Genomic DNA, 25,150 nt, shown 5'->3' with positions numbered 1-25,150 from the left:
CTTACATTAGAAGTCATTAGGAAGAATGTCCCTTATATTGGTGATCAATGGGAAGAATGTTCCTCAAATTTGAAGTCAGTAGGAAGAATGCTCCTTACATTGGAAGTCAGTGGAAATAATGTCCCTAAGGCCTCTTTCACACGATCATCCGATCCACTCTGCAGACGGACAGAAAAATAGGATTTTCCTCCGTCTGCAGAATCGGACATTTGCGGAGGCGGACAATAGTGGGTGTCTGCGGATGCTCATCCGCAGACACCCGCTATCCCATAGGGATGAATGTATGGCCCGTATTTCATCCGCAAACAGATGGATGAAATACGGACATACCATCCGCATGTGTGAAAGGGGCCTTACATTGGTGATCAGTGGGAAAAAAAGTCCATTACATTGGTGGTCAGTAGGAAGAGTGCTCCTTACAATGGAAGTCAGTAGGAAGAATGTTCCTTACATTGGTGATCAGTGGGAAGAATGTTCCTTACATTGGTGATCAGTGGGAAGAATGCTCCTTATATTGGTGGTCAGTGGGAAGAATGCTCCTTACATTGGAAGTCAGTAGGAAGAATGATTCTTACATTGGTGGCCAGTGGGAAGAATGCTCCTACATTGGATGTAAGAGCAATGAAAGCCCCTTGCATTGGGGATCAGTGATATGAACACCCATACACTGGTGGTCAGTGGGAGGAATGCTCCTTACATTGGTGGTGAGTGGGAACCCCCCCCCCCCCCCCCCCCCTATAGTGGTGGTCAGAATGCCAACAACACAGACAACTTAAAAGTTGACTTTTGTCATACTGCTGGCTCGGCAAAATGGCATTGGACCCAACACTATGCAGGCATCCTCAAATGGAAGGGCAACCAGCCTCAGCTCAATGAACTCTTAGCAACTGCTAGTACTTCTTGTTTCAGGCCGACAATACTAAGCTACTGCCTTGTGATTAGTAGCAGTGGTCTGCAGTATCATTAAACTATACTGTAAATAATTATTAATGAACATCACATATAATCACATATAAAACAAGATAAGGTGTGTGGGGACTGTTAAGTTAAATATCTAACTATTAAAATGATAAGCACCCTCAATAGCCTACTGATCACCTGATATCTATTGTAGTGTGTACTTGTCTTGTGTTGCTCTTCTTGCTCTTCCAGTGTGTGTATTATATGCATGTTCTGTTATGTCCCCTGAATACTGAAAGCTTTTTACCCAAAGTGTGCCATCTTCACTCTGGTTCATATCGGACAACCGATCTTTCTACCGTCTGTAATCTAACTTTTGACAAGTTACTGAAACATTATAACTCTTAGTTTCAATACTCTTTTTATACACCACAGCTTTGATTTATTTTGCATCCTCTGCTAATGTTTAGATCCATAGTATATATCAGAAAAGTGCGACATCATACATGTGCTTTTTGTTCTTCTTCACAGAATGAAGTCTCTGGTGTGTATTTTGTTGGCTGCAACTGTAGCATCGTCTATAGACCCAGCTCTGGACAACCACTGGACATTATGGAAAATCACCCACAATAAGAAATATGACCATGAGGTATGGATCAGATGATACATAGGAAGATGTGGTTTACTGCTGATCCGCCAGAAACATTAATTAATTACTTTGATCTGTTATTTAAAGTGGTAAATAAACCCAAAACCAAAAATGCAATCTATTGCAATTTACCAATCGTTAGATGTGGAGGCTGCATCAATTTCCTTTTCTTTGGCTTTTTTCCTCTCTGCTTTCACCTGGTGATCTGGCCGCTAACACACCTCCGGTATTAGTGAGAGGAATGAGCACAGGAGGAACAGCAGACAGCAGCATTGTCATTCTAGGGGGAGGGGAGTGTTAAATGCATTAGCAGATTTAGAACCACTAACACATTGAAGCCGAACACCAGCTCCCACTTTATAAGCAGTTACAGCAATTTTTTTTTCCCTTTTGGGCATAGTCATATAGAGGGGGTTTGCTGGGTGTGTCTGGGCACACCCTAATCACCCCATGCACCAGGGCCGATGATAAGGCAGTACAGCCTGCCCTCCTGTACCGGACCCATGTTCTATTTGTTCAAAAGGTGTGTGTGTGTGTGGGGGGGGGGGGGGGGCGCTGGCCCGGGCACCTGTCAAGCAGGAGGACCGGCTGTACTGCCTTATTGCAGATACTGATTTTCTTGTTCCTTCTCTGCCTCCCCCCAAGGGGATCAGTTCTAGCATCTGCTCCTCCATCCTATCCTTAGTCCATTTCTCATTCTTAAATGTAAGACATCAGAGGTCCTTTTAGAAACTCTAATATTTCACCAAAGTCCCCCAAAAGCAGTTTAAAAAAAAAAATACATTTTTTTTTTTTAAATGTAAAAAATAAATAAAATAAATAAATAAATATATATAACATTTTACTTTTTTTAATAACTGAAGGGCTTGTTCACATGTACTTTACACTCTGTAATTTCTGCCAAGGCTGCAAATCATAGCGTTGCATGTACACCCCTAGCCGCTGCCTCTTTTGCTCTGTGTTTGAGCTTTGGGAGGCACACCCTAATGCAATTGGCTGCGCACACCTATGATTTTGGGATAAAGGTTTTGCATGAATAAATAAAAGGTGATTTTAATGACCCCTGCCAATGTTAGGTGGTTTATCTCATCCATGTAAACTGATACATTCTGCTAGAGAGTTAGTGCTGTGAAGAAAAGACTTGCTGGCTGGACCAGCAGATGAAAATAAAATAAAGTCTAAAAAAGGAAACAAATGCAGCCGTCTCATCTAAGAATTGATAATCTGCAAAATAATAAAAGTTTGGTTTTGGGTTTAATACTACTGTAATTCTCAATACAGTGGAACCTTGGTTTAGGAGTAATGCGGTTAACGAGTGTTTTGAAAGACGAGCAACTTTAAAAAAAAAATCCTGACTCGGTTTGCGAGTGTTTTCTCACAAAACGAGCAGGATTCAAGCCAATGGGGTGTGCAGTACCACACTTGGCCAGAGGTGCGGGGGCGCCGGTGACACTCAGAACGGTTCAGAGCCGTTCGGAAATACTCGGAAACACTTGCAAATACTCTGTTCCCGAGAGTTTCCGAGCCTTTCCGAGGGTTTTCTGAGTTCAGCCGAGCTGTCCCCGAATATTTCCGAGGCTCTCCGGTGCCCAACCCCTGGCCACATCCAGTATTGATTGCAATAGAAGTCAATGCGTAACAAATTATCTTTGTTTCCATTGACTTCTATGGGGAAACTCGCTTTGATATGCGAGTGCTTTGGATTACAAGCATTCTCCTGGAACAGATTATACTCGTAATCCAAGGTTCCACTGTATATATAATTGTACATCTTTGGTTTACAATTAATCGGGCACTTTTTCTTACAACTGAATCATTCATCTGTGTGTCAATGGGACCTATTGATGGTTTAACATATCTATGTACAGGAACACACCTATCATACGTTAATGTATGTATTGTACATGTTCTAGAGAGAAGACTTGACAAGGAGAATGATTTGGGAAAAGAACTTGAAGTTTGTCTCACTACATAACCTGGAACATGAATTGGGGGTTCACTCGTTCACTGTTGGAATGAACCATCTTGCTGATATGGTATGTATGGTTAATTCTCAAATGCATTAGTGACTAATGAGTGAGAATAAATAATAGAAACATAAGTTTGCTTCAGTTTAACATTAATAAAATCTATTATAATGTGCAACACGGTAGAGACATTCGTACCACTTAGCATGAAGTGTTTGTAGTGCCACCCTTGGGTCCGTGTGTATAGGAGCAGGCACAGCCATACTACTGCATTGGGTGGTTTAAAAGCTATTGAAAGGCTAAAAGATCGTAGACACCTGACCATCACACCTATATAAGCTCGTTGGGCATCCAATTCCTATGCCATGGTCATTAATATGGAGTTGGTTATAACAGCCTCTGCCCTTCTAGGAAAGCTTTACACAAGATTTCAGGGTGTATCTGTGGGAATGTATGGCCATTCAGCCAAAAGAGCATTTGTGAAGTCAGGCACAGATGGTATATGAGAAGACCCAGCTCACAATCCAACTCAAACTGAAGGCCATTTGAGTTCTTCCACACCGAACTCATCCAACCGTATATCTTTATGGAGCCGGCTTTAAGCACAGGGGCAAAGTCATGCTGGGATAGAAAAGGACCTTCACAAAACTGTTGCCTCAATATTGGAAGTACAAAGTCTAAAAATGTCTTTGTATGTTGTAGCATACCCCTAACAGGAAACACCTGAACTCAGTTATATGAAGGGGACAAATATGGTCACCTGGGGGTGATAGACCTGAACGCATGTGTAGTGCCCAAACCATGGCTCACCCTCATATTTACCTCTTTACTCTTCCTAACCTGATATTGCTTCAAGGTTTAAATATAATGATTAGGGGGAAGTTTAGGTGGTGCATAATGTGCGCAATGGACATGGCTCATGGAGACACATGGAAATCTGTTCCGGAAGGGATGCCATGAACTGAAACCTAATTAGAGTAAACTGTAATATAATACAACTTAGGCCTCTAATATGACTACTTGAAAAGCAAATTACTTACAAGTTGGAGCATGTTTGTGTTATCTAGCAATGTTTAGCTTTTAGATGTACAATAGCATTTCACAAGTTGTTAGTGTACTTTTATGCAACAGACAAATGGGGCAACGGGTGCAATAGTGGGTGCAATAGTCTTCCTCTTCTCCTTTTTGTATCTTACACCTACCTTTTATGATGGGGAAGAACAACAACAGAAACAAGGAAGAGAACAGTTTAATCTCATAAGTAATCTAAAAAAAATAAAAAATAAATGTAATAAAAATGATTCAATGTGCTGCATTTTTATATACAACAAAATATCACCTGAATCTGTCTTGATGTCAGCTCCCTGCACAGCAGCCCTTAGTATGGGAGGTGAAAGGGCAACGCTAGCACTTTAACAAAAATAAAAGTACAGCAGGATATAATAGGTAATTAACAGTATTTAGAACGCTTGTATCATGCTGCTGCGCCTAATATGATCAAACCTCTCAGAAAAATTGGGCACTTTCTTTGATGCCATTAGGCTTGTAATATTCTTACAAGGGCAGCTGCTCAGTTCCTGCATCTCCCAAAACTACATCTCCCAAGAACCCTTTCCCTACATGGTGTGTGGGCAGCATTGGGAAGTCGAGGCAACAGCATTGTTTTGCTGAGAACTAAATCAAACTATGCATGTGGAATTGGACATAGAGGGCTATAATATGTGGATTTCTGTAGCCCAGCAGGCCGACCTGACAATGGGGGTTATTTATGAAAGGAAAATCTACTTAGCACTGCAAGTGCACTTGGAAGAATAGTCACTGTAGATCCGAGGGGGACACGCAAGGAAAATAAAAAGCAGCATTTTAGCTTGCACATGATTGGATGATAAAATCAGTAGAGCTTCCACTCATTCCAGATCTACCCCTTAGATTTAGAGCGACTGCACTTCCAAGTGCACTTTCAAGTGCACTTGCAGTGCAAAGTGGATTTGCCTTTCGTAAAATAACCCCCAATGTTGATATTTCAGTGCTGAAGAAGCACCATGTGAAGAAAGAACATTTTTAAAAGCCGCACATTACAACAAAAACATATTTGTAGAAGGTGAATACAGCTTCAGTCTGGGCTCTGTCCAGGCCCCACCCGAACATGTTTCACCCTGCCCGTGGTCCTCATGATAAAGCCTGTGGGTGGGGCGAAATACGTGAGACTTGCACTGGGACTTTTCTTTCTCTATACTTGAGCGGCACACATCGTTTTGGCATAGGTTCCCAGATGAAGCACTGTGTTGTCAGCCAAAACAGGACGTTAGGGGATCACTGGTATTTTTCTGTATTTGCAATATTTTTAAGGGAATGGTTTTGACCTGACAAACACTTCAAGCACCTTCTCTTCCAGGAAATATCAACCGTGTATTCAAATTCCAATATATTCTATATAAACCTATAGACCAGTGTTTTTCAAACAGAGTTCCATGGAACCCTGAGCTTCCTCAAGAGGTTGCAAGAGGTTCCTTGAGCAATGAGCAATTTCTGTCTCTCAGATAAGTTACCAATGACACCATTGATCTTTTTAGCTATCTGTAAGAGGGCAATTCTTCCCAATGAGTATAAGGAACATTGTTTCCGTTGACCATCACACTAATGTATCATGAGTTGTAGATATAGTCATTTTTAGCTGGGGTTCCTTGAGACCAAAAAGTTATTTTTAAGAGTTAGCCCTTGTACACATGGTCGGACATTCTGCCAACCAAATCCGTTGGATTTTGTCCGACGGGTTTTGTCCGACGGATTGTGTCCGAAACTGTTGCATACACACGGTCGGACTCAGTTGTCGGAAAATCCGATCGTTCAGAACGTGATGACGTTATTTCGTTACGACGGGACTACGTTTACGCTAGTAGCCAATGGCTTTGGTGTAGGAATTTGATGTGAGCATGTGTGGCACTTTGTCCGATCAAGATTCTCTACACATGATCGGAGTATGTCCGATCGGACCAGTTTGTCGGAAAATATTTCCATCAAGTTGGAAAATTGGGTCAGACGGATATTCCGACGGAAACAGTCCGATGCAGACCACACACAGTCGGATTATCCGACAAAACTCTCCGATAGGACACATTCCGTCGGAATCTCCGATCGTGTGTACAAGGGCTTACACTGTGTTGAAAAGGTTGAGAATGGATGTTATATACTTTGGTTACAGGCTAAAATTATCCTTGCCTCTCCAGCCCTGAAAATAATATAACTCATTCTTCTCAATTTGAATAAGTTTGTATTGAAAAGTTTTATAAACAATACAAATAATCACAGGATGAATAAGGAGGGAGGTATGTATTACTGTGCAAAATACTGCACAAAAACATTGGTGCCTATTCATAGAATGATATTGATATGGAATGATATTGTCATACAAGCCTTTAGGAGGATCCTTTTAATGTAAAATGAGCAGTCAGGAAGTGATTATGTAGCACCCTGTAGATAATATACAGTATTTAGATCATCCAATAGCTAGCTATACAAAAGAGCATCAATTTCTATACCTAGATAGGATGTCTGAGCCATGGAGGGAGGTTCCATGCTTGGGAAACACACATCGCCCAGGCAAACAAAAACTATAACTCATAGAAAAGTAGAGAATAATAATAAAAAAAAAACATTGTTAAAACATAATAAAGAGAAGGGATCTGCAGTAGAAGGCGAAAGGGGTAGGGAAGGAAAAGTTGGAGAGGAATGGAAGTGGAACATCATGGGCATTTCTGCATGAAGCTAGGTAAAAAATCAAGTCTTCAAGTTGAAACTAGAAGGTATATAGCAGGGGGTCTCCAAACTTTGTGAAGGAAGGGCCAGTTTAATGTTCTTCAGACTTTAGGGGGGGATGTACTGTGCCTAGTGGGAGTAAACATTGCCTGACCTTTGGTATTAGGGGGAGAAATAGTTGGTGTCGATGGGAGGAATAGTGCCCTGTTTTTGTTTCCATTGGAAGGAATGATACTACATTGTTGATATTAGTGGCAGGAATTACCCCCCCTGTTGTTGGTGCCTCAAGGGCCAGATAAAGGCAAGCAAATCTGGGCCCAGGGCCGCAGTATGGTGACCATTGGTATATAGGAAGTCATTCAAATCTCCTGGAAAATAATGAAAGATTTATGGCGCTGGCCAAGGTTTGCTTGACTGCTGTGAGAAAAAAGTGATAAGCCAGAATTGGTCAGTGGAGTAGTTGGTTGGGGTTAAAATTAATGAGAGCTTCATAGTGGTTCTTAGCAATGTTGGTACCCAGTAGTTAATAGACCCCTTTAACACATATATTGATAAAGATAAAGTTTTACATAAATATAACAAGTTTGTTTTAACATAGGAGGGCACCTGCCTTAGGGTCCTTTCACACGGGGCGGATCAGTTCTGATCCGCCCCGTGGATGTCCGTTTGCTCAGCGGGGATCACTCCGCCGATCCCCGCTGAGCAGGGAGATGACAGGTCTGTCTCCGCACACTGTGCAGGGACGGACCTGTCACAGCGCCGCTCTCCCCTATGGGAGATCGGATGACGACGGACCGCAGTGCCCGTCGTCATCCGATCCGATCCGCAGACGGATGGAAAAATAGCTTTTTCCTCCGTCACACTTTTTCGGATCGGAGCGGGTCGGATGTCAGCGGACATGTCACCGCTGACATCCGACACTCCATAGAGCTCTATGGAGCACCCGTTCAGGTCCGCCTGAACAACTGACAGGCGGGCCTGAACGGGACGTTAGTGTGAAAGGGGCCTTAGGTGTTTTTTTTAAAAAAAAATTATAAATATTTAGCTTGGCACTACCCTCTCCTTTCTCATGAGCTTCCCTATAGGTCCTTGACTTGCCTATCCCATCATAGGACCAATAGATTGCCTCCGGAGGCAGGACCAGTTTAACTTAACTTTACAGCAAAAGTCAGAATTTTCAGCTGTCTATATCTTTGGTTTCTACTAGTTTTATTTTAAGAGTATGTAAACCTACCATTTCATAATCCTAATATGTGCCTGCTGTACCATGTACTTGTATGATCCTGTTCTCCTCCCATAAACTCACCAGTCCTGACACCATCCCCCTGCACAGCCGTTCAGTGTGAAGACCAGTGTACTGCGGTTTCCCCTCCCCTAATGCAGCTAAGAACAGAGTGTATGTGATCACTTATAAAAAAAAAAAGGAATTTATCATGTTTTTTATAAGTATACATAAATGTTTTACTTTGCATTTCTATTTTAAAAAGAATGGGTTGTTTTACAAGGTGAGGGTTCACATATACTTTACCAAATACCAGTAATTATATCTCTTTTTATTCAGACTAGCGAAGAAGTGGAGGCCCAGCTAACTGGACTTGTACTACCTCCCCGTGATATGAAGAAGACAGGTAACTCGTGGAATGTTACAGACCGCTTTATGGTGCCGGACGCTATAGATTGGAGGGATAAGGGATGTGTCACAAATGTCAAAAATCAGGTAAGACAGATCAATGAGTATTACTGATATCAATAAATATGTTCAGTAAAACCACACAAAAAGCAGTAAAACATACTTGACAACATCCAGTATTTGTCGCAGTCCCTGGGATACTGTCACGCCCACCCATGGCCCACAATTAACATTCCTACCATCTGGACCTTCCCAAACAGGTCATACCCACCTTCTGGCCAGACCTGCCAAGATCGCTCCAACTTTCTGGATGCCCCCTCCCCTAAATATACAGGAATTGCCCACTCGGGGGTACAATTTCCTTAGTTATTACCCTTTTTCTGAGTTACTACACAAGCTCAGCGAATAAATTAAGGGTGATGCTGTGATCTTGGGGTGCAGCCCAGGACATAGAATCATCAGGACAGAGCATCTAAATGCGGAACTGTCCCAAAAATCTGGGACAGTTGGCATCTATGGTAAAAAAAAAAAAATGATATGAAACTATTCAATATCCTCCTCATTTAGCTTCATTAACTTTTTTGGAGCACTTTAGCAGAAGTGTCAGAGGTCAACTAAAGTCTAACAGATCATGGTCTTCAACTACATGACTTTACACACTGCGGATTAAGAAGGCCCCCTCCGTGTGAGTCCTGCCTGAGGGGAGCTACCTCAATTGGTCTCAATGGCCACATGGCCCTGCTCAATGCAAATTCATTAGACTTTCTTGATAAATAGAAAAATATCCAATCCCTACATGGCTTAGCCTTCAATCAGTATACTGACTGCAATACCCAACAGATACATACAGTAGCAAATACATAGTGAAGGGTTAAACCCTAAACTGGCTATACATTAGCAGATTTTCGAACAAACGTTCATACGAATATTCTCATTCTGATATGACTAATGTTGTTCAAAAGTAATTCAAAAAAAGTTTTTTCTTAACATTTACTTTTGGAGTGACTATAATTTCTTGCATTTAAAACACATTCACTGTTAAATGTATTTGTTCGTAAAGAAATTTCCAGCTCTTTTTTCTTGACATTACCGTCAAAAGCAAACTTCAATTTGACCCCACTAATGATAAGAAAGTTGCACAAACGTTCTTAAAACCTTCTTTTAGAAGACATTCTACTAGTGTATGACCAGTTTAAGAGGGTTGCTTTAGCGTAGGGGATAAAACAGAAACCAGCAATTCACAATGGCTTTCAGCGCCAAGGACCTTAAAGTGAAGTTCCACCCAAAAGTGGAACCATCGCTTTAAGCACTCCTTGCCCCCTTACATGCCACATTTGGCATGCCATTTTTTTTGGGAGGGGGGAGCGGTGCCTACTTTAGAGAGGGACTTCCTGTCCCACTTCCTTCTTCCACTTCTCACCCGCCTAGGTGACTCCTCCTCTTCCCCTTGGCATGTCCTACATCTAGGCAATCTTCTGGGACATGTCACAGGTCCCAGAAGATTGCCTGTCCTCTAAGAAAGCACAGCGCGTCTCGGACAAAAGCCTGGAACTCCGATTTAAGGTACCACTGGCCCTTGACATAGAGAACAAATGTATTAACAAAAATAAATATTGGGCTTGCACTACTGCAACCATTCTCAGCCAGGGTTCTATGAAATCTTAGGCTACTTTCACACTGGGGCTTTGCGGGCGCTGGCGGTAAAGAGGCGGTATATTTAGTGGCGCTTTACCTTCATTTTAGTGGTGCTATGTGGCCGCTAATGGGGCAGTTTTAACCCCCGCTAGCATCCAAAAAAGGGTTAAAACGCTTTGCCAGTGGGTTTGCAGCACTGCCCCATTGTTTTCTACGGGAAGGGGCACTTTAGCAGTGCTCCTACAGCGCTCCAAAGATGCGGCTTGCGGGTCTTTTTTGACCGACCTGCAAGCGTCCTCGGGCTTTCACAATGGAGAGGCAGCAGTGGCTGTTTCAAGGGGCTTTGCAGGCACTATTTTTAGCGCTGTAGCGCCTGCAAAGCGCCCCAATGTGAAAGGGGCCTTAGGGTTCCTCCAAAGGTTGCTAGGAGTTCCTTGACCTGTGGCTTACTGACCTCCTATCTGATGGTGACTGCATAGTTCCGGGTCCAATGCCACTGCATGACGACACCAGTAATGGTTTTAGCTGTCTGTATAGGGGGGTATTCTGACCACCATGGCACAGGGGGTATTCTACCCACTGACCACCATTGCAAGGGGCATTTTTCTCATTGACCACCAATGAATTAGTCTTAGCATGGGAAAAAATTGGTTTTGAGGCTATTTGGACTTTCATGGTACGGTACAAAGGCTATACATAACCAGATTATATATAAAAGTATTTTATTACACAAATATTTAAAATATACAAAACATCAAAAATTATAGACCAAAAGAATATATCTTGCAAATTTGCTCTATAAAGTTATAGATGGGTTTACCAGCAAGGGATAATAGTCAAACAAACTATGTCCCATCTATATATTGAATACTTTTTTGATGCTCAAATTGTTTCTTTTTCTATAATTTTAGATGTTTTGTATATTTTAAAGATTTATGTAATAAAATACTTTTCTATATAATCTGGTTATGTATAGCCAGTACCATAAAAGTCCAAATAGCCTCAAAACCAAATTTCTTTCTCTATCTGATAGGACGTAGGCACCATTTCTTTAGGTGTTCTTATATTTGGCACTCATTCCTTCCTTTTCTTAGCATGGGTTCCCTGGACACCTAAATATGATATCAAGGGTTCCTCTAGGCTCATAAGTTTGATGAAGGCTGCTCTAGAGGCATAGCCTTAGGCCCCTTTCACACCGAGGCGGTTTTCAGGCGCTACAGCGATAAAAATAGTGCCTTTGTAGCGCCTGCAAAAAAACGGCCCCTTTCACTCCAGTGTGAAAGTCGGAGGGCTTTCACACTGGAGCGGTGCGCTGGCAGGATGGTGAAAAAAGTCTTGCTAGCCACATCTTTGGAGCAGTGAAGGAGCGGTGTATTCACCGCTCCTACCCATTGAAATCAATGGCGCAGTGCGGCTATACCGCCGGGAAAAGCGCCGCTGCAGCGTCGCTTTGTGTTCGGTTTTAACCCTTTTTAAAACCTATAAAACCTCCCCGCTGTTGGTTGCATACCGCCGCTAAAACGACGGTAAAGTGGTGCTAAAAATAGTGCCGCTTTACCGCCGACGCCTGAACCACCCCAGTGTGAAAGGGGCCTTAGGCCGGAGGGCTTTCACACTGGAGCGGTGCGCTGGCAGAACGGTGAAAAAAGTCCTGCTAGCCGCATCTTAGCAGCATATAAATACCTATAATAATAATAATAATAATAATAGTAATAAATTAGACTGTCCTTGAAAAAGAATAATATCCTTAAAAGCATCCATATACAAATTTCAGGCAATTTACACCTCTTTCAATTAACTGGAAATCAAACCTGTGAGCAACAATGGTTGCTTTAGAGTTTAGCCAAACCGTCCACTCCCTGCAAATTTGATTGAATGAATTAAATTGATTAAACTGAACTATAATTTGACAACTCTAAACTCGACGCTGCAGCGTCGCTTTGTGGTCGGTTTTAACCCTTTTTAAAACCTATAAAACCGCCCCGCTGTTGGTCGCATACTGCCGATAAAACGACGGTAAAGTGGTGCTAAAAATAGTGCCGCTTTACCGCCGACGCCCGCACCACCCCAGTGTGAAAGGGGCCTTAGGCCGGAGGGCTTTCACACTGGAGCGGTGGGCTGGCAGGACGGTGAAAAAAGTCCTGCTAGCCACATCTTTGGAGTGGTGAAGGAGCGGTGTATTCACCTCTCCTAAACTGCTCCTACCCATTGAAATCAATGTGGCAGCGCGGCTATACCGCCAGGAAAAGCGCCGCTGCAGCGTCACTTTGCGGGTGGTTTTAACCCTTTTTTGGCCACTAGTGGGGGTTAAAGCGACGGTAAAGCCGACGCCAGCACCGCCCCAGTGTGAAAGGGGCCTTTTTTCAGGCGCTACAGCGCAAAAAAATAGCACCTGTGTAGCGCCTGAACAAAACTGGCCCCTTTTACTCCAGTGTGAAAGCCGGAGGGCTTTCACACTGGAGCGGTGCGCTGGCAAAAAATCCTGCTAACCGCATCTTTGGAGCGGTGAAGGAGCGGAGTATTCACCGCTCCTAAACCGCTCCTACCCATTGAAATCAATGGGGCAGCGTGGCTATACCGCCGGCAAAGCGGCAAAACGGCACTAAAAATAGCGCCGCTTTACCGCCGACGCCCGCACTGCCCCAGTGTGAAAGGAGCCTTAGTGACACAATTTTAAAGACTGAAAGGGCCCCCTTTCAAATAAAAATAAAATCAAGGATTTACATTTTTTTTTAAGTGCTTTGACAGATCCCCCCTATTGCTACTTACAAAAATAAATTCTAACACATGTAATCTTGATACTAGTGGGTTCTGAAATAATACACAAAGCTATAGGTATGCTCCAGGCTTAATGTTCATTTTCATATTAGATTTTATCCTGTTTCTGTTTCTGTGTAAAATGAAACCTTTGGTTTCACTGACGCTGTAAACATTACATACAACTCTTATCTAATTCTATTTTTATGGCTTCTATCAACCTGTTTAGAAGTCCTATTATACTGTAACCTTAGCCCTTAACTATCCCTAACCCTCTCGATACCAGAGCCTTTTTTGTGTTTTTTCCTTACAGCTTTAAAAACATTTATTTTAGGTCTGAGCATTAGTTAAACCCCCCCCCCCCCCCAAAAAAAAAATGTAAGCTACCTCTATTTTATTCTATACTATAGTATATGTTTTCTGAAAGGAGACACCCTGCAGAATAAAATAGAGGTAGATTTAATTTTTTTTTTAGGTCACATGATATTTGCGCAAATTTTTAGTATAAATACACTAAAGTTTGTTTTAGAGCAAATGAACTCAACGTGTTGCCCAATTTTGAGTAAAATATAATGGATGAGGTTGTGCCAAATAAATATATACTCAACATATCAAGTCTTAAATTTGTACAGGCCCACAAAATGACGTTGAATTTCAGTACCCTAAATTTTCCATATATGATGGTTTCAAAGCACCTACAGGTCATCAATTTACAGTTAACTGTGAATATTGGCCCTAGAATTATTGTTCTCAGTCTGGTGCGCTCAGTTATATGTAACGTGTGCAGCACAAGTGGGTTGATGTACATAAGGGTGAGGTGGGCTCAACATTTTTTTTTGGGGGGGGGGGGGGGTTTAAGTACTTGGATTAAGTTTGTTTTTTGACAATTTTTTTTCCACTGTAACTCAATTTTTTATAACATAGGGGACAAAAAGTCCCCTTTTTGTGACAGGTTCTCTTTAATGAGCATCAGAAGTTTTTCAGACCCCTGATGTCTCACTTGTCCTCCATTGAAGCTAATGGAGTGCAGATCACGCTCCATCAGCTTCTTCCCTGGCCACCAGAAAGTGATGTTCTTTACAGCCAGGAGAGATCTGATTGGATGTTTATTGGTCTTCTTCTTCTACTATCTGTCTCACCCACCATGCATGTCCCAGGTCTGCAGGTGGACAGTGGAGCCTGGGAAGCATGGTGGTGGTTCATTTTGCAAAGAATACCCAATAATGTGCAGAGAAAAAAAAAAAAAAGGGTTTCTCATTCACTAAGCTAAGGGAAAATTCCCTTGCAAAATGATGTATTTGCCTTCAGTAAATCAATACCATAGTAACATTACAGTTGGTATGCTTGCCATGAATGGTGCTGCACAGTGGTCCAACAGCATCTAGTACTAGGGAAGATACATAATATCCTTGATTTTAGTCACTTATTATGCCAACAATACCATATTAATACAACTGTTGAATATAACATTGTAGACTCCTTGAAGGAATGAATGTACAATATGAAGTCCACTGCGTAACAATTGTTGGCAGCATATAAATAACTATAATAATAATAGTAATAAATTAGACTGTCCTTGAAAAAGAATAATATCCTTAAAAGTGTTCATATACAAATTTCAGGCAATATACACCTCTTTCAATTAACTGGGAAATCAAACCTGTGATCAACAGTGGTTGCTTTAGCCCTTGTACACGCGGTCGGACATTCCGACAACCAAATCTTGTCCGAAACTGTTGCATACACACGGTCGGACAAAGTTGTCGGAAAATCCGATCGTTCAGAACGTGGTGACGTTATTTTGTTACGATGGGACTACGTTCACGCTAGTAGCCAATAGCTTTGGTGTAGGAATTTGATCTGAGCATGCGTGGCACTTTGTCCGATCGGAATTCTCTACACATGATCGGACAAAGTCCGATCGGATCATGTTGTCGGAAAATTTTATAGCCAAGCTGGAAAACTTGGTCTGTCGGATATTTCATGACGGAAACAGTCCGATGGAGCCCACACACGGTCGGATTATCCGACAACACGGTCCGATCGGACATTTTCCATCTGAATGTCCGACCGTGTGTACAAGGGCTTAGAGTTTAGCCAAACTGTCGACCACCCGCAAATTTGATTGTCCAGCTGAATTCAATTGATTAAACTGAGCTATAATTTGACAACTCTAATATAGGTTAATGAAAAAAAAAAGAGATTGAAATCAGAAAAAAATGGCTGCTTGTCTTTTAAAGCAATCAGATTTTCTTTCTATCAAGGCCTTGTTCGAAAACTGCTCATCTCCATATTCAAACACTCAAGATTACAATTTTCAATTGATCAAAAGTTGTTAAAATTGCTGGAAATTTACAATGTGTATGGGCAGCTTAAATTTAATTAAAAAGTAGCAATTGACAGAAAAGGCAATTTAATTTGACCAAATCATTTTTTTTTTTGTGTTGATATCAGGTGAAGTGTTTGAATTGGTTGAATCTTTAATAATCTATCATAGTTTATATGGACAGTATTAGAGTCTCATTGGGCTTCAAAGGAATTCCCAAATTGCAGATTGATCTGTTCTAAAACTGAAACCATTTTTTTTCCCTCTTAATATATTAATAAGCAAATATGAAAATCTATGTACATTATTGGAGGGAGGTGCTCCGGGCGATAGTTCAGATTACTTAGACTAGTATCCCTTATGATCCTAAATATTGTCTGCTGGGGCTTGTGGAACAACTGCCGATCCTTAGAGCTAGGAAGATACTCATGTCCCTGTTATTGTATTATGCGCGCAAGGCCAACGCTATGCACTGGAAACAATCGACCCCCCCCCCCCCTCCCTCAAGTTCCGGAAAAACCTGGTGAACGCCAGTTTGCCCCTTTATAAAGCCACCTACTCAGGCAGGGGTTGCCCGCAAAAATTTGAGAAGGTGTGGTCCTGCTGGTTAGACGATGACACTACGGCAACTGCTGCAGTAGACAACCCCTAGGTTAACAATGTGATGTTAGTATGCGGATAGACTGACCCAAATACTCATGTCATATTATCCTGTAATTTTACGTTTGTGCACAGAATCTCCTGAGCTAACCTCTCCCCATATCGGGGTTTAGATAGATATGGTTAAGTTGTGTTGCTCTGCTATGTTGAGGCATGTTGCTGCCTCAGAGGTAGATTGTTGTTTGTTATAGGATGTGCCTTGCTGTGGCCTGTTGACGCAGCAGGAATGTGCCCCTGTGTGGGTAATGTTTGGCCCGCATGGGGCAGTCTGTATGCCTATGAAAAACTCAATAAAAAAGATTTTATAAAAAATAAAAAGTAAATGAAAATCTATGATGTGGAGCCATGTGGAATAAATCGGATCTACAATTTAGGTGGCTGCCCAATTCTTCTGTAAATTGATATTACCAGTTATAGTATTGATATTGATATTGCTACCTTTGTTGTAGGGCTCCTGTGGATCCTGCTGGGCATTTAGCGCTGTTGGTGCTTTGGAGGGGCAACTGAAGCTGAAGACAGGACAGCTGGTCTCCCTCAGTCCTCAGAACCTTGTCGATTGTTCTACTAAATATGGAAACCATGGCTGCAATGGTGGTTTCATGACCGAAGCTTTTCAGTATGTGATTGATAACCAGGGAATCGATTCTGATACAGCATATCCTTATCACGCCACGGTAAGTAGGTCCTTAATGAACATAACAAGGCTGTCGCTGACCATTTTGGGTATGCGAAACATCTACTTACTGGATATTTTTTTTCTGTTAAGGATGGACAGTGTATCTATAACCCATCTGGCAAGGCTGCCACATGCTTGAAGTATCAGGAAGTAACTCCTGGTGAGGAAAATCTGAAACAAGCCCTTGGTACTGTTGGACCAATATCAGTAGCAATTGATGCAAAACATGCTTCCTTTTACCTGTATAAAAGTGGTAAGTTTTCCCTAAGCTCAATTCCATGTCGTAGTAAAAGTAACTCTTGCAAAGGCTCTCAACTTATTCCTTGCTCCTCCGGCAGCCATCATTCTTCACTGTCGGTGCTCTCAGAATGTGGACAGACCCTTATTGTCTACATCATAAAATGCAGCTAAAAAGTTTATTTCAAACTTGTAAAAGCAACCCACAGACCAAAATACTGCATTATTGCTAAAGTGTGAAGATTATTTTAATTTTTCGGGTAGAATAGGAAAGTAGAAAACTTCTTTAATCTTGTATGGACAAACTTTATTGAAAAGCGTGTTCTCCACAGGTGTCTATGATGATTCATCTTGCACTCAAGATGTGAACCATGGCGTTCTTGCTGTAGGGTATGGAAACCTTGGAGGAAAGGACTTTTGGCTGATAAAAAATAGGTAAGACTGCTTTTTCATTATTTGTTTCTAATTTGTCTTTGTTTTTTTGTAAATGCACCAGCATCAGGCACTGGCACTATGTCTCACATTGTACACTGGTGGTGCGACTCAGTGGTGTCAATGGGCCCTAAACACTATAAAATGTATCACTGATAAGATTACCTTAAAGGGTTACATAGTAACATAGTTAGTAAGGTTGAAAAAAAGACACCAGTCCATCCAGTTCACCCTGAGTGAGTGACTACAATTGTCCCTATCCCTGTACATTGTGTCTCATTAAGATGCTCATCTATTATTTTTATTTAAAGTACCCATATAGCGCCGTCAATTTACGCAGCACTCCACACATACATTGCACACTCAGATTGGTCCCTACCCTCAAGGAGCCCACAATCCAAGGTCCCCAACTCACATTCACATATTAGGGTCAATTTTGGACAGAAGCCAATTAACCTACCAGCATGTCTTTGGAGTAAGGGTAACTCCACTTTTATGGGGGGGACAATGGAATAGCAAATAATGAACAATAATATAGCATATACAATTGTGATATAAGTCATATTGTAATTGAATGGTATTAAAAATTACCTTTCCTTTTTATTCTGCAGCCGTTGTAATTTTCTGTAAATGCAATGCAATATGGCTACATGAAGTTGTTCTGTACACAGAATGTGTACTGACCACTCCCCTTGAACGTCATTTCCTGCTTGTGTGATTGGGTGAATTTTCCCAGAAGTCTGCCTAAGATACAAGTCAGATTTCAGGCATCCCCTGCAATAAAAATGTCATTTTTGGTCAGACATTTGCAATAGGGACACGTCTAAAGAGATGCAGGCCCAGCAGATTTCCTCATTAGTACCCGGCAACTGCCACAGCTGATTGATAATTATGAAACCACTCCCACTAGACCCACTAAGCACAGAGGCACATACAAACACACATGGATTTCTTCAGAATAACAAAAGATAGGAATCTGCAACAAAAGAACAAAGCTTGTTATAATTAATTAAAAATAAATATTCTTGCAGTGTACATAGATCACCCAAGGAGAAAGGTTTTTTTCCTCAACAAAAGTGTAGTTACGCTTTAAAGCAAATGTTCAACTTATCCCCCCACCCACCACTTACTGGGTGGTCTGTGCAGCACATTTCTATTACCCACCCAGAGGATCCAGCATTGTCCTGCTGAGATCCTCTTGTATTCTGACACCTCTCGATCCTGCGCCACCATGTTGATTGTGGCATCATCAAGAGCCCTCTTCCTGATTCAGCCAGGGCGTCTCCTGATGATAAAACACTAAGCACGCCCCCCTCCTCCTTTCTGAATAAAGTGCTGTGCCTCCTGGGATATGTGACATGTATATGTCAATGGGCCCTTAAAGTGGTTGTAAACCCTTACAAACCACTTTGACCTACAGGTAAGCCTAGATTAAGGCTTACCTGTGGGCCCAAGAAATATCTCCTAAACCTACACGGTTTAGGAGATATTTGCCAAAAGACAGGCACCGCTGTCTACGGTGAGCACTGAGCGCCCCACTGTTAAATTGATATTCTGGCCAATGGAATTCATTACCACTCAAATGCCTGACACACCCAAATGTGTCTAAAAAAATGCCTATAGGCATGCACAGTATACAGTTTTAGGACAGCCATAGATGGTCGAACCTTGCTTCCTGCTGAACTGGCCGAGATTCGAACTGTGTATTGGGCAGGCTGACTGTACCAATTTGATTGATCAACTTGGGTACAACCAGCATGCCGTATTTACTTGCGATTATCGCTAGCAGCTGTTATAGCTGCTATCAATAATCACTCTCTTCTCCCAGCGGGGACGGCTTCCCCCACCACGCACTGTCCCTCTGCTAGGAGAATACAATGTCTCGGCAGGACGGGTTCCCCTGTCGGCACTGTCTGTGTTGATGGTAGAATCGTGCAAATTTCTTTCTTGCAACCACGGGTTGAAAATACATTTGCACCATCTATGGCCTGCCTTTGGCGTGTTTTTTTTTTTAAGCAGCTTTTCTTGTGACAAAGGTTCTGCCATTTACAAGAGAAAAGCAAATGCCTAGTGTGCATGAGGGCTCATAAACAAGAGTGAAAGTAAAAGAAAATCCCAAATTTTGAGTTGTCACCAGAACAGAAATAGAGGGGTAAATGTTCCAATCAATATTTCTGGTGCCCCTGGTGAAAACATAGGAAACATAGGACTCCCTCACTTTACTTTCAGTTCTAATTTAATCACAAGTGACATTCATTTCTGCTATCTCAGGAACATCTTTTTAGCTTGACCAACCTACGATCTTCCAAATACCTAACTGTAGAATAAGGGGACTGTCACCATGTTGTACAACAAGAAATTCCATGAATTCTGAATCCACAAAGCAGCCATCTGTTCAAACATTAACCTACCAAATTAACCTATTATATTCAGAACAGATATAAGCACATAATCAAAAAAATATAAAAGCATACAATAATTATTTTTCTTTATCGTTGTGAACAGCTGTAAAGTCATTGGGAATTTCTCGCAGTAAATGAATACCTGTGTGCAACTTAGTAACTTGCTACTACCTTTTATCATAAATAATGTAACACAAAATACGGCTAATATCAACATTATATTTTTGTTTAATGTTTTATCAGAAAACATTACAACTTTATCAAGATCTAAAAAGCATCAGATAATGTGGAAACCAGACAATGATGTTTGGTTTTAAAACCTGGGACAACATAGGTCACATGATATAGGAAAATCTGCATGTGATATACCAGCATAATAATACCGAATGTCAGAGCCGTCTTTAATATTGACTGGACCCTGGGCAAATATTTTCTTGGGCCCCCTCCTTCATGCAATTTCGCTCTCCACATGCTTTGAGACATACAATAAATAGCAGCTAGACTCAAAATCAGTTTACTGATTCAGATCAGGGAGTGATTGCGATTGGTTGCCAGAGGTTACAGTGTATCATTAGCGCTCACTGACTGGTGGCTAGGAGGTTACAGCACACATTATGGCTCACTGTTATTTTCTAGAGGTTACAGCACATGACTTCTGCTTGTTGATTGGTTGCTAGAGATTACTGTACAGTATTACTGCTCACTGATTGTTTGCTAGAGGTTACTGAACATCTATACCACTCACTAATTGGTTGTTAGAGGTTACTGCACATTATTACTGCTCATTGATTGATTTCTAGAGGTTACTGAACATCTATACCACTCATTAATTGGTTGTTAGAGGTTACTGCAAATTATTACTGCTCACTGATTGGTTGCAAGAGGTTAGTGCACAGCATTACTGCTCACTGATTGGTTGCTAAAGGTTACAGCACATCATCTCCTCACTGCCTGCCTGCGCATTCACACGCACCAAAATTCAGGGTGCTGTGGCACCATGTTATTTTGAAGAAGGGTTCCACCACCAATTTGCTTACTTTTGCAGAACAGGCTGATGTTATGCTTAATGACCACAGTTGTAGGCAGGACTTTCCAGCATGCTCCTTTAACTCTCCAGTGGGCAGCATTCAGCAGAAGTGATGGTGGATGTGACCTCAGGGGGACATGATAAACATATGAATACTGACTCTATTTACATATCAATGCCATGGTCCAGGACTATTTACATATTAATGCTATGACTATTTACATACCAATGCAGATTATTTACATGTAAACACAAGGTCTGCAGGTGAGTCATCTGTATATGGCAATAGGTCAGAGCCTTTGAAGCAGCAGCAGAAGTTTACAATGAGATACCGGGACACAGCACAGGACTAAAACTTCAAGGGATAAGGGAATCTAAACTGGGATAGTTGGCAAGTATGTGGCAGCTGCTTTTGGCCCCATTACAATGATGGGGCCCAGGGCAGTTGCCCCTTTTGCCCTGCCTTGCCCTGCTGAATGTTGCCCTGCCGAATGTTGCCCTTGCCCTGCCGAATGTTGTAGAACAGGTTTGGTCGTCTGCTATTGCTAACATACATGTTTACTTAGTAAAGAAAGAACTGAGTATGCATATGGGAGGTCTTCAGTCGTGCTGGATAGGTGTAGCTCTTTCAGATGCTGCTGTCCCATTATTTAATCTTGTGATATACAGTATCTCACAGAAGTGAGTACACCCCTCACATTTTTGTAAATATTTTATTATATCTTTTCATGTGACAACACTGAAGAAATTACACTTTGCTACAATGTAAAGTGGTAAGTGTACAGCTTGTATAACAGTGCCATTTTCCCTCCCTGGTGTCATGCCACTAGTTAGTGTTAGGTCTCAGGTGTGAATTGGGAACAGGTGTGTTAAAATTGGTGTTATCGCTCTCACTCTCTCATACTGGTCACTGGAAGTTCAACATGGCACCTCATGGGAAAGAACTCCCTGAGGATCTGAAAAAAATAATTGTTGCTCTACATAACATGGTGTCAAGCGTGTATGGCGGCAACCAGGTGTGGAGTACAAAGGCGAGTGTGTCTTGCCTACAGTCAAGCATGGTGGTGGGAGTGTCATGGTCTGGGGCTACATGAGTGCTGCCGGCACTGGGTAGCTACAGTTCATTGAGGGAACCATGAATGCCAACATGTACTGTGACAAACTGAAGCAGAGCATGCTCCTCTCCCTTCGGAGATTGGGCCGAAACACCCCTCCAAGACAAGCATTGCCTTGCTAAAGAAGCTGAGGGTAAAGGTGATGGTAAAGGTGATGGACTGGCCAAGCATGTATCCAGACCTAAACCCTATTGAGCATCTGTGGGGCATCCTTAAACGGAAGGTAGAGGAGCACAAGGTCTCTAACATCCACCAGCTCGGTGATGTCGTCATGGAGGAGTGGAGTGGCAACCTGTGAAGCTCTGGTGAACTCCATGCCCAAGAGGGTTAAGGCAGTGCTGGAAAATAATGGTGGCCTCACAAAATATTGTCAATTTGTGCCCAATTTGAACTTTTTCAAGCAGTTTAGACATTAATGGCTGTGTGTTGAGTTATTTTGAGGGAGCAGCAAATTTATACTGTTATACAGGCTGTACACTCATCAGTTTACATTGTGGCAAAGTGTAATTTCTTCAGTCTTGTCACATGAAAAGATATAATAAAATATTTACAAAATGTGAGGGGTGTACTCACTTTTGTGAGATACTGTATATTAGAGTGCTGGTATTTTTATTGATTGGAGTATAACCTTATTTTTCAGAGAACTTTGATATACCACATGGTTTCTATTTATGTGCACATGTGTACCACTCATACCTCTATTTTGGCATAATGATTATAATGGTTTATAGCAAAGGTCTCCAAACTATGTCCCACTACAACTTTTAGTCTGGCCCACAGCTAGGGTCAGTGTGCACTGGTTGAGGGTTAAGGTCAGCAGAGGCTGCCTATGGTCTCCGCATCTGATGTAAGGAGAGACCCTAATGTAAGGGGGGCACACTGATGGGGACCCTGATGTAAGGGGATTCGGATAAGGACCCTGATATAAGGGGGGACACCTAAGACAGACTCTCATGTAAAGGAGGCTCTGATGAAGACCCTAATGTAAGGGGCATCTCTAAAGTAAGGGGACCCTGATGCAAGGTGCAACTCTGATGGGGAGTGCCACTCTGTGACTCCAATAGGGTCCCAAATGTAAAGTGGGACTCTGATAGGGATCCAGATGTAAGGGGGACCCCTAAGGGGATTTCTTTTGGCTCACAATTATTTTTAAAATATACAATGCAGCCCTTGTACCGAAAAGTTTGGAGACTCCTGCTTTATTGTAACGATACAAGTGTTCACAATGCTGTATAACTGGATCAGTGGTTTACTAGGGTCTGCTTTTGTAGTAAAGATGAGAACAGCGAATCATGTTTATTCCTATAAGAATTATCTAGTAAAAATGACAGTATGACAATGTCACTGCCTGTCCTGACATAGGAAGGTTTTCATGCCCTATGAACATGGGCAGAACACCCCCTTATGTATCCTTGTTAATTACTTAAGATTATAAATTAAACAGACTGTAAATTGTGTATAGAAGACCTACAAAAGTGCAAGTACTCATTTTGTCTTTTTTTTTCCCTCATTCAGCTGGGGGGAAAATTACGGAGATAACGGATATGTCCGAATTGCAAGGAACAAGGGAAATATGTGTGGAGTGGCCAGCTATACATCTTATCCAGAAATGTGAAAACAATGGAAATAAAGCACGATAATAAAACTCTTTATACAGCGAATGCGGCCTTTGTACAACACTCTTTTTGATTGTGGCCAACCCATACAGAAATAATGTCAAGACTTTCTGTATCCACTGGAATAAATACAATAAACTTGACTATTGACTTATTTCAAACATACTGAGAAGGTATATATTAGCTGGTATAAAATGTCCACAAACAAACCTCAAATTATCTCTGGTCTCTCTGCAGATCATGGATATATCTTAATTTATAATATCTTTTTAAAATCGCCTGTGATTTTCTGTCAGTGGCTATTCTTTATTATTGATTAGCTATCATAACCTGTCATTTAGCATCTGACAGGTCTAGTAGCTCTTCAATGGTATAGTCCAGTCTACTGGCTCTTTAATGGTGTAGATTAGTCTACTGGCTCATCAGTGGTGTAGATCGGTCTACTAGCTCTTCAATGGTGAAGATCAGTCTACTAGTTCTTCAATGGTTTAGATCAGTCTACTAGTTCTTCAATGGTGTAGATCAGTCTACTTTTTCTTCAATGGTGTAGATTAGTCTACTAGTTCTTCAATGGTTTAGATCAGTCTACTGGTTCTTCAATGGCGTAGATTTGTCTACTAGTTCTTCAATGGTGTAGATCAGTCTACTGGTTCTTCAATGGCGTAGATTAGTCTACTAGTTCTTCAATGGTGTAGATCAGTCTACTGGGTCTTCAAAGGGGTAGGTCCGTCCACAGGCTCTTCAATGGTGTAGATTAGTCTACAGGCTCTTCACTGGTGTATATCAGTCTACAGGCTCTTCACTGGTGTATATCAGTCTACAGGCTCTTTAATGGTGTAGATCAGTCTTTATCAAACTTTTTACACCAGAGTAACCCTTAAAATATTTTTTAGGCCTTGCTAAAACCGATTTATTTGGGGGTCGGGGCTAAAAATGCCCTTACAGTGGTGGGTAAGTGGGAAGAATGTCCCTTCCCTTACAGTTATGGTCAACATTTTACTATGGGAGACAGCTAAAGAGATCATCTGCCTCACAAATTAATACATAGATGATATAATTAATAATAGTTATTATTTATCGGTTTCTTCAGTACTGGATCCACCAAGTGATGTTGACTATGGAACTAAGCAGTCACCATCAAACAAATGGCCCACAAGACACAACACATGGAACCTCTGGAGGAACCCTGGTTGAGAATGGTTAGTGTAGGTATTCAGCTTAGGGCTGAACTACATTTTTGCATACTCCAGACCAGCCCTTCTCAATCAAGGTTCCTCAAAAGGTTGTTTGGGGTTCCTTAAGCAGTTAGCAACTTCTGCCTCTCCGTTAAGTAACCATTGAAACCAAATATCTTTTTAGCTATCT

The 25,150-nt window shown here is 41.7% G+C and overlaps 1 protein-coding gene across 1 annotated transcript in view; it reads left to right on the top strand.

Moving 5' to 3' along the window:
* Positions 1 to 23,928, top strand: part of CTSS (cathepsin S) — a 43,435-nt gene extending 19,507 nt beyond the window's left edge. Inside the window, exons 2-8 of the mRNA XM_077464230.1 lie at positions 1,432 to 1,549; positions 3,463 to 3,585; positions 8,834 to 8,989; positions 16,730 to 16,954; positions 17,047 to 17,209; positions 17,526 to 17,628; positions 23,685 to 23,928. Coding sequence (XP_077320356.1) covers positions 1,433 to 1,549; positions 3,463 to 3,585; positions 8,834 to 8,989; positions 16,730 to 16,954; positions 17,047 to 17,209; positions 17,526 to 17,628; positions 23,685 to 23,784 — 987 coding nt within the window. The 5' untranslated portion in view covers position 1,432 and the 3' untranslated portion in view covers positions 23,785 to 23,928. The remainder of the gene's footprint in view (positions 1 to 1,431; positions 1,550 to 3,462; positions 3,586 to 8,833; positions 8,990 to 16,729; positions 16,955 to 17,046; positions 17,210 to 17,525; positions 17,629 to 23,684) is intronic.
* The last annotated feature ends 1,222 nt before the right edge of the window (positions 23,929 to 25,150 follow it).

This window comes from Lithobates pipiens, unplaced genomic scaffold (assembly GCF_037356315.1).
Source record: "Lithobates pipiens isolate NorthernLeopardFrog02 unplaced genomic scaffold, aLitPip1_a1.2 Scaffold_30, whole genome shotgun sequence".
NCBI lineage: Eukaryota > Metazoa > Chordata > Amphibia > Anura > Ranidae > Lithobates > Lithobates pipiens.
Note: the sequence above shows the minus strand (reverse complement) of the source record. Positions and strands in the feature narration are given on the sequence as shown.